At 40.2% G+C, this 10,596-nt stretch overlaps 2 protein-coding genes across 4 annotated transcripts in view; one reads left to right on the forward strand and one right to left on the reverse strand.

The window, feature by feature from the left end:
* The window catches only part of NDE1 (nudE neurodevelopment protein 1), a 42,235-nt gene extending 38,213 nt beyond the window's left edge, over window positions 1-4,022 (forward strand). Inside the window, exon 10 of the transcript XR_005566819.1 lies at window positions 3,946-4,022. The gene's annotated coding sequence lies outside the window, so the exon portion shown is untranslated. The remainder of the gene's footprint in view (window positions 1-3,945) is intronic.
* Window positions 1-10,596, reverse strand: part of MYH11 (myosin heavy chain 11) — a 56,840-nt gene that overhangs the window by 25,890 nt on the left and 20,354 nt on the right. For 2 of the 3 annotated variants that reach the window (XM_027743944.2, XM_027743946.2), the window contains exons 5-7: window positions 4,662-4,764; window positions 2,908-2,928; window positions 603-695 (exon numbers count right to left, since the gene is read on the reverse strand). In XM_027743944.2, the coding sequence (XP_027599745.1) occupies window positions 603-695; window positions 2,908-2,928; window positions 4,662-4,764 (217 nt within the window). The remainder of the gene's footprint in view (window positions 1-602; window positions 696-2,907; window positions 2,929-4,661; window positions 4,765-10,596) is intronic. The other variant, XM_027743945.2, reaches the window with a different exon arrangement.

Consider the following 10,596-nt stretch of genomic DNA (forward strand, 5'->3'; position numbering starts at 1 on the left):
ACAAGATCAGTGAGGGAATAGCATTGGAATTGTGCAACTCCCTCTGCTAAGGTTGATCTGCATGGATCCCTGAACCTTGCAGGGAGAGAGCAGAGGCAGGAGATGAGGGTCTACTGGGAAAACAGGCATCTGCCAGCATTCCCAGAAAGAGGTGTTGTCAGAGGGACAACCCTCAGCTCGCAACATTCTAACTCAAATCTGTATAGCTGTTTTTATTTTTTCTCCAGTTGTTTTTCATTTAATATATTAACCATCGGAGTCACACCTTATGAGGTATACACTCAACAATGGTGCAAAGACAAAGTTCAGATTTCGTTTGCAAATATTCTGAAGGTGGATATATCTTGGAGCAGGAATTGACTCTGGAAGGTCACACATAGAGAGTGAGAGGACAATGGTATTGTCAAATTTGAGCCTGTTCTTTAATATTCTGTCACACTAAATTCCTGTTTCAGAGGGGAATTCCACACTGTTTTTAAGGGATTAGTTTTAAGACCCTCTTTAATGAGAAGCACTGATGGGTGCCACTGTCTATACACTGGGTTTCAAAATGTGTTGTACCTCCCCCTCACACATAGACCAACTGGATTTCTCCTACTTACGAATCTGGAGGAGTTGTCATTCTTCACAGTTTTGGCATTTCCGAAAGCTTCAAGAATAGGGTTTGCCTGTAGAAGCTGTTTTTCCAGCTCACCCTAAAATTCATTCAGAAGCAGTTAACACTAAAATTCATAATTACTTAGTTTAAACCAACACATGTACACTGGAGTAAAATGTGAAATCTAAGTCTCTAATTTTTTTTGCTGAATACTGCATTTCGTGTGGATTTGTTTTCATTCTCTGTTAATCTTTGTGTTTATATATTTGTATAACTGACTGCTGCCCTGTAAACATGACCCTTTTCCAGCCCTGTTGACTGTGACAGATCAAACTCTATTAATCTGTTTAGCATTATGACTGGCCTTTGTTAAGAAAAGGGGTCATTCAATGTCAATTATTTTTTCTGCTTTAATATAATTTTTAAAAGGGATATTCTTAAAGGAACCTCTAGCATGTCTTTTTCAAGTTAGTTTATTGAGATCCTTTGCTAGCAAATGACGATGTAATTAGAATAACTTGCTGAGAATCATTTTAATGTAATGCAGCACAAAGCTACAAAGCAGATTTCATCAAGTCTATTAATGAGTCATGCAAGGCTACTTAGGTTAAATATGGAATTGCATTGATTTATTTCAAACCAGGATAATGAATTCTCATGCAAACACACAAACCTAATATATATTGTTAATTGTGATTGGTAATTTCTAAGGTAACAAATCATGCAATGAAACAAGCACGCATTTAATTCTGTTTATTTATCTAATCTATTTCTAAGCAAATCAATGAAGTTTAAAAAACCCTTTGTATATGTATCCATCTTTTCTGAACTTTTCATTCAGCTCTGTCCTATGACACCATTTACTTTCACATTTGCTTCTTATCATCCTGTTCTTTGAGTACTTCTCTGTAGTAACATGCATTAGTTCAAATAACTCACTCTAAAAAGAAAATAGATAATATGATATATTTCAAATAATTTTAATTAGAAAATAAGGCAATATTTTGAATGAATCTAGGAAATAGTTTGGAAAATGAACGTGCTTCCCAATTAGTGTGCAAAACTGGTAACTTTTTTCTAAATGTTGCTCCTGAATGTCTCCTGAATTCTGTGGCGATGATGAGAGCTACCTCAAAAATATAATTAAAAACCTTACTACCCAAGAGTTGGAGGTAGGGGGAGGGAAGATTTCCAAACAAGCTAATACAGGAATCCTAGAATAAGTAGTGAATCCCTAGAAGTCCCTGAAGATTCTCTGCACTGAACAATTCTGTCCAGTTACACTCTGTAGGTTTAAAAAACTCCAGTATAAGAGGGGGGTGTTGCTGAAATCAGATGGTCACAGCTAAAATAGAGCCTTCTCTGTCAAACTGAGACAGATACCACCTGCTTCTAGTGAGAACTGAACCATGTCATAAACTTGGGGTTTAAAACCATGACTCCCAAGGAGCAGCATCATGTGCAGCTCCAAGTCCACCCAGCTCCACAGAGGTGCCTATGCCAACCATGAATGATTTTTTTTGCAGAGAGATTGTCGAAGGAAGGACTAAATTAACTTCAGGGCACACAACACATTGTCATAGCTGGAGTCTGAGAGGCAGCAGTTGGGATGGGGGGAAAAAAAAAGTTGAAAAAAAAAAATCCCACTTGGCTGGCACAGAAACACAAAGAATATGCCAGCAAACCTGCCTGTATTCCCAAAGCATCGGGATGCTGGGAAGGCACAACACAAGAGAGGAGCTTCCCAGTCAGAAGCTGCTGTAACACACCTGCAGACACGTGCTGCAGTGGGAGTTGCTCTGTTATAGCAGCAAGCTAAGAACATGCTAACTCTTGTGGATGTGACTCAACATGAAAATTGAAAGCAATAACCAGTGGAAAGCATGCAGCCAAACGAATCAAACGCTGTGAGGTTTAGGAATTATTTCACAGCAGTCCTAAAAAGTTCAACCTGAAGCACAGAAAGCCTTTGGGTATTTCATTCAGAAATCACGTTACTTAATTTCAGGCTGAAAGGCTCTTCCAGGATCGTGGGAAATTTAGTTCAAACTATGGCAATTGGAACACACACAGAGATAAAGAAGAGAGTGATATTTGAAAGATGACCCTGCCTGTGTCAGACCTCATTCTTTACCATGGAGCCTGACACAGTTAGGGTTGATTTGTGAGAGCATTTGGTGCTATTGTTGCTTTTTGTCATATCATACAACATATTTCAATGAAATCTCTTAAATTTTTGGGGTGCAACAATAGCATGCAGATCTACACTCCGTGCCTTAAACACACACCAAACAGTCTAAGTTACTCACGTAAGCAAAAGATGGACCTTGCTGTATTGAATAACATGGTATAAAACAAGTGTCAGTATAATTTCCGTTAGACAGACATTCTTATTGGTTTTTTTTCTGTATTAAAATAACCAATACACAGTTTCCATGCAAATAAACCAGGAATACGGATACAAACAATCTATTGCAGACATAACAAGAGTACAAATACCATTAACATATAGAGAGCATTTTAGCTGAAGCAAAAAAAACCAACCTGAAGCAAAAGGAAGGGATTTGGATCCAGCCCCAGATTAGTCTTTCAGGACCAGGCAAGGACAAATATTTTCATGATAAATCCCTAGCTCTCCTCTGGTGCAACTGAGGCATTTTGCTATTCATTTTATTTTAAGGACTGAGATTGCTGTGTCAGTAATCCCAATCACTGAATTACTCTTTTCCAGCATGTTATTGGACAAATTAGACTTTCTCTCAGCTCCTATTTGATGGATATTTGCCTTCAGGTCTGTCTCAGGGCAAATTTAATCCTGGGACTCATGTAATTCCCCAGAGGAGTCAGCAGCAACTGCAGTTACATGCCTGTTAGGGATGGCCTGGGTACCACAAGTTCATTTCCCCCAGCCACTGAGCAGGGACTCAGGGGGAAGAAATAACTTTTTTGCACAAACATTAAACAAAGAAAAACAATGCCTTTAGTCTTAAAGTGTTTACACTAAATTTAATTACAGATTTCTAGAAAATACTACCCAAAACGACATCTACTCCCTCCCCTGCCCCAAAGCAGAATCCACTGCACATAAGAGCCCAGTTATTTCTGATGGAAGAGCCCGGGCTGCACAGCCTGTGCTCCGGAGTGCTCCGTGTGCCGGCGCACAGGCTGGGCAAGGGCAGCTCTGGGACCCAGCACAGGTGTGGTCATGAGAGTTTTACTTCATTTTCCACTGCCCTACTAATTTCTTATTTTGGACCCAGTCTTGTATTTGGGACACACTGAAATGTCTTTGTGAATTAAGCTTGTTTGGTCATAAAAGTGAATTGCTGCTTTTTTTTTTTTTGCAGAAATCTGAGTAACATTCGAAAGGCTGGAAATTACGTAGGACCTGGAGTCATACTGGGAACAGCAAAGGCAGTTGAGAGCTTCAACCATCCTAATAATCTCCAGGAAATGGAGAGGTCTAAGCTTGTATTATGGTTCAAAGTAAGAAAATGAACTTTAGTCTCTAAGGCAAGACTATCATGAATTTTGAAGGAACAAAGTACTTATAAAAAATTGTGCCTTTCAATTGTGCCTCCTCTGACAGAGGAGTAAAAAGAAAAGACAAGTTTTATGCTGGGACTCTCTGGTGGTTAGTAAGAAAACTCACAAATCCAATCAAAACTTTGGAAGTTTAAATGCTGGTATAAATTTTTGTGACGCAGTTGGACCACGTCTTAGTTACAGGCTTTCCCAAACTTCTTAGTTGCCAGAGGTCAAGGGTAAAATAAGGACTTGAGCCCTGGCAGACTTCAAGGCCTTCGTGCTGGGATATAAATAGGTGCTATGCATATGGAAAGCCATGAATATTTCTGTTCTCCCGAGGTACATTCTAATTTGATGCCTAAGATGGTGTCAAACAAATTTTTCTTTTCCATAAACATAGAGCTGTGATGTAATTGTGTACTCTTATAATGTCAACTATTTGACAAGCCACAGTCAGTGACTTGCTGTTAACAATGTCACCTCAGCACAGCCCTAAGAGGCCTGAGGAAGAGTTGGATATGAAGAGCTCACTTACAGTGACACTGGTGTCCTTTTTGCCCTTATGTGATGAAGCAACAACAGCCAGGTACTGAATGACCTTTTTGGTATTTTCTGTCTTGCCAGCACCAGATTCACCTCTGAGGGGAAAGAAAATAACACAAAAGAAAGTAGGTAACTAGTGGACTCCTTCTGCCATGTCGATGTAATTACTGTATAAAAACAGGACTGGAAAATGCCCGGCTCAGTTATTGTTTACCCCAGAACACCATCTCTCCAAATCCACCTGACTGCAGCACGCAAAGAACGCATTATCAGAGCTACATCTCTGTCCCAGCAGTATTTGGAGTGGCCATTTTAAGGGAATTCTAAAACATGATGCATTTTTGAACCACAGTTCATCATCCTTTGGCAGCATCTGAACGTTTATGAGAAGTGGAACTGGCAGGGAGTCTGCTTATATTTTAAGATCAAAAAAGACAACAGATGTGGTACAGCAGTAAGAAAAAACATCAGCAGTAATACAATGGTTTTCTCTTCTGAAATTCTGGCATTAAAGTAGACTAACATCTTGGATCAGTGGGAAGAATAAGCCAATGATTCTGCCTCATCCTAACACTGTGTCCAGATGTTCCTTGCATTCACTGGGACCAGGACTGGAGCTGCCTGAGGTGTCCCTTACTGGGTAGTTAGGGACATCTCGTGGGGAGATGTCTGAGCACCTGAACTGGCATCCCTGCCCTGCTCTGGGCAGTGTCCCTGGGGAAGCAGGAAGGCAATGGTAACTTCTTATCTCCTGGAAGACTTCCAAGGTGAAGTTTATTTACAACTTTTAAGCCCTCTCTTAAAGCAAAAGAGTGGTTTTCAAAGTGCAGATTTACACAGTCTTTTCTCAATAGAACATTTCCAGGCTACTTCTCCTCTCTAAGTGTTACATCATCTTATGTCTTTCAGATACCTCTGGCTCTGATGATTATATGGACAGAACTGTTTTTATACTGTCCTGTCTCAGCAGTCAGAGAGGGCATTAAACTGGGTGTGGATGTAACAGACTAGTTCTTTCAACTGTATCAAGCTGGTACTGTGAGCAGAGCAACAAACTGAATGTAAGCTGGACCTCTTTTTCTTTGGAGCTAAGCTAAAATGGATTTAAAAAAAAAACAAAGGAACAATACATTAAAAAAATCCCATGGTTATTTGTCACCTCTTTTGAATCTGAAACTGTTTAGCTGGATCCATTGCAGTTCTGCTTTTTTTCCTAATTAGGAAATCAGGAGTTAATTTTCCCTACCAAGGGACCAGTGATAAATGGACATAAAAATATGGGTAAGTACTGGGCAGAACTTTCAAGACAGAATGACATTGATATAAACCTTAGGAAACAAAAAACAATTCCTGCCTGAAGTACAACATGATAAGAAGTGTTTCTTCTGGCTTTTAGAGTTTTAACCAGAAATAATTGAGATTAATAGATTCTTTTTCACAAGACCTGAGTTAATTTGCACAGTTTAGAGGCTGGATTAATTTCTGCCTCAGCTTCAGTGCTAAAACATTTCTGTGTTTTATTGATAAAAATTAAGTGTCCTGGGAACAGTTCCAAACCAAGCACACCAGTTTGAAGACATATGCATACAAAGTTTTCAAATAAATCTACCTTACAACTTTGTTTCTTTGGAAAAAAAACAACCAAAACAACTTTCTTCAAACAAACTTTGAACTATTCCATTTTATTAAAGGTTATTTGTAGTTCATCACTCCATGAATTGCATTTCCTTTCTCCCAGGGCAGCAGTGCCCATCATTTGGCTTTCCCCTGAATCCCTGTGAGTATTACCATATATGGCATCATTTTACTTGTAATTATCCCATCATACTGTAATGCTTAAGTTACTTAACATTTTGTTCTGTTCTTTCATCCTTAACTCTTTGCTTCTGTACAGGCTAAGGGCTTTCCTGTTTTCTGCAGATAGACTTTGGGGCTTTAATTTCCTTTTGAAGTAGACAATAAAGAGTTCCTCAACATGAAATGGAAATGCTTCAACATGAAATGGAAAACAGACAGAATCTCAACAGCTACAATAAGAAAAAAAATCTCTAAGGTCAGTGAGTAATGAAGAATAATATCTAGAGCTGATGAATACATCTGATTTTAACATAGATAATTTTTAAACATCTATGACAATAGACAGGTCTGATAAACAATTATCCATTTAACATATAAGTAGCTCTTATACTCTGAAGGATGCATCACAGCTGTATGACAACATCTAGATTTTATCTCAGTGATAAAACACCATGTGTTTGAAAACCAGCTAATGAGGAGGAGTGGCTACATCAGGTTCAATGCCTGTAAATATCAAGAAGCTTACCAGGGGAGACCCAGGAGGAGGAGAGCATGTGAATTGCTTAGTTCACTTCACAGAATGGAATTCTTCCTAGAACTACTGAGCTGCAATAGAGTTGGTTGTGCTGGGTATTTTCTCTGCATCTGCCTTGAAGCACCAATATTTCAGGGGTGGCAGAAACAACTTCATTTGTGAGGTGGTTTGAGAAATCCCACTTGCTTTAAAATCTGTATGGCTCTGTCAAGCTCAGTGAATGAATTTTTAAAGATGAGTCTTTTTCTTGCAAACATCTTTCAGTTGTTTTGACATGAACCATACACAGTGGGGTTCCTCCCAGGAGGCATCTGCTCCTCTCTTCTGAGTGCCTATTTTCCTCAGACTAAATTATGTTCCAAAGTGAATGTTCACCATATAAATGCTGTTACCACTGTCTTAATCATCATCTTTTGGGAGGAGGATGATCACTGGTTTAATTGAAACCTCTCAAATCATTCTTCTTGCCTGCCACACATAGAGGGAGCACATTTACTGCCAGCACTGTTCTTTGCACCCAACTCGGATGGCCAGCACAAAAAAACCACATCAAAAGCAAGTCCTATTGCACAGTTCTGATCAGCCCAACTTTAGCTGCTTCCCATACATGTTTTCCTTCTAAGAAACTCTTTGGCCTTCCCAGAGCAAAGGGGTCCACTGTGCTAACAGGCTTGATCTGTTAAAAATACCACTCTCGTGTCATGTGGTATAATTTAAATTTATTCTTCCCTTGGTTCTTGCCAGGCATTGTTTTAGGAACTTGGTACGGGATTTAAAGCACAAAAACTCATATATATAGTGTTCAGCTATAATAGAGTTTTTGTACCACATGAGCTACTGAATCCTCCATGACTCCATTACCTTCACCTTAAATGAAAATCATCTCAGCTAGAATAGGTTTCCAAATTAGGACAAGGTGAGACTAGCAGGTTGGCCCCACTGTTGTGGGTTGAGCCTGTGGTGTAACTAAGACTCTTGTACATTTGAGAATAACTGGGAAAAATTGGTTTTAAAAGTGGAGATTTTGTTGCTGTTGAAAATCTGAAAGCTTTCTATGTTAATATTATGATATGAGACCTAGCTTAATTCCACTTTTTGAAACATCTAGAAAGTAACAGCAGAATTTATTTTCCAGCATTTGTTTCAGTAAGCAATGAACCACAAAAATTGCCCGTTCACACATCTCTTAATCCGGCTGTGCTGGCACTGTGGGAAGCCTCTGTGCACAGAGCAGCCAACGAGGGGCTCTAAATCCCATTAGGGCTTGGCAGGCTCCGTCCTGCAGTGCGAGATGTGCAGAGATAATGAAAATCTTTGTCCTAGGCCAGCTGTACCCCGCTAGAGAGCCAGCCAGCGCACTGATCCTACAAGTTTACTTGCAAAACAACTCCCCGAAGGGCCGGAGCGCGTCCAGCACCGAGCTCCGCCCGGGGCCGCAGCTCCCCGAGCTGTCTGTGCGGGAGAGCGGGCGGGAGCAGCGCCGGCCAGCCCCGGCCTGCGGGATTTACTGAGCTGGGAGAGGAGAGAGTTCCGCTCTCTCCTGGAGGAGTCTGTGGGCTAACAGGGCTTTGCAGTTTGGAGATGTTCTGGACGACTTTGCTTCTTGATGCGTGTCGGGGCAGAAAGTGGGCTGGAGACCCGTGTCCGGGTGAGGCTCTGGGGAGTTCACCCCAAGAGACAGAGGGGAAGGAGGGGAAAAGGGCAGGATGGTCCCTGCCTCACCCACTGTTTTGCCTTATGTAGTTACCATATCAAATGAAGTGGAAGTAGCACCCTGCTACTTCCCTGTTTTTATAGAAGCTATTCAAACTAAATGCGTGTTTTAAAGAACTAAAAGGTAATGAAAAGGTATTTGATTGTATGTAAAAATCAAGCGTTTAACAAGCATTTGTTTCCACGACTCCACAATACCCGAAACATTCAGGATTTTGATCAGATTCTGTCCTCATTCATTTACGGTAGTTTTTTGTTTAACTGAAACTTGTGCACAGTCCTCTTTGCCACATTTGCTTTCTAGAAAACACACCACCTGCTCTTTCCAGGAAGTGGCTAAAATATGATAAACCCAAGATCAGACAGGTTTATGAGGAGATTGTTAAAACTCTCATGTGGTTAGCTATGCAAATAAGCACTTGTGGGATTTTTGGTAAAAAACCTTTTGAAAACTCCAGGAGAATCCATTTGTGTCTTTAGAAATCAAACAACAAAGGCCAAAAGTCTCCTTTGAGGGCTCATGCTTCTACTTAAATTGGAAGAAGCTTGAAAAGTCACAAGTCTGTTCACTGGCCATTGCCCAGTTCAATTCACCCTTAACTGCTGATGCTCTGGTTGCTGAGGTTGCTCAGGTTTCTGAGCACCTGGACAGATTTCTTGGGATTTTTCCTTCAGCAACATCTAATGCTGATCAACACAGACCAGGAGTGAATACAGACTATTTCATGGCCAACTCAAATGTCATACAAGAGAGACCACAGTGGGGAGGCCCACGCACAGGCAGAAATGTCAGGAAATCCCAACAGCCAGGCAGAGCTGTGAAGGCTGCTCAGAACACTACAGGGACCAAAACACAAGGACAGAGATGTCTTACCTGCCCTAATTTTCAGGTACCTAAAAGAATAAGATTTCTTATTTTATGCCCTCTGTGCAATATTGTGTATTTATTACATATGTTATGTTATGTTACGATAATGCAGCTACATATATATTAGTAAGCACAGCCATGGTATAAAGTTTTTTATGTTGTAAATGTGCATGATAAGATGTGGGATTTTAAGTCTGACTGTAAAGTGAGAGCAACTGGCAGAGAGTGACATGAGAGGATGTTCAGTGATGCTGCCCATGGGGAAGAGCTAACAGAGAAAAGATGTGTGCACAGAAGACATTAGACCAAAGGCAGTATATGTGTAGTTATTAATAAAATGTAGAGGAAATAAAGTCTGGGAAGACAGGGAATTCTGAGGGAGCATTGGAACCCATGAGAGTTAAAGACAGAGGGAGATTTTAAACATACAGTGTTTAATCACACAAAGGGTAGGGATTGAAGAAGAATACAAACAGTACTTAACCACACGAGGGCAGGTTCAATGAGCTGAGGGTGAAGTCCTGAGAATGGGTGTATTTATAGTCAGAAACATGGAATCTCAGTTCTCAGATCTACCCCCCTGCCCATGTCCCAGCATCATTTCAGGTGACTCACAAGAATCCTTACAGTTACAGGTATTACAGTCCAGGTACCAGGCTTTGGGAAGGCCAAGTCTGTAGCTACTTAAAGAAAAGATCCTGGCAGATCAGTGCCATGAAGTCTTCAGTTATTGTTACATATTTTAGGCAAAAATAATTTCTTAGAAATTTTAGCGATTCTACATAATAATACAAATTGCTTCAACTTGAGAGCTGCCAAGCTGAAAGCCAAGTGAACTTTCTTCTTTCTGTACAGCCAAATAAGGCCAACAAGAATGTTAAATCAGCAGTGGTTAAAGTTGTGTACATGGGTTTTAACCTGACTAAACTTTTTGATTTAAAAGACATGTGTAAGGACTGTTTTAAGCTATGGGTCATGATGTTCATCCAACATACAGCAACTATTCTAAACATG

The sequence above is a fragment of the Pipra filicauda genome, unplaced genomic scaffold, assembly GCF_003945595.2.
Source record: "Pipra filicauda isolate LSUMZ 115617 unplaced genomic scaffold, ASM394559v2 scaffold127_size2900866_pilon, whole genome shotgun sequence".
In the NCBI taxonomy this organism is placed as follows: Eukaryota; Metazoa; Chordata; class Aves; order Passeriformes; family Pipridae; genus Pipra; species Pipra filicauda.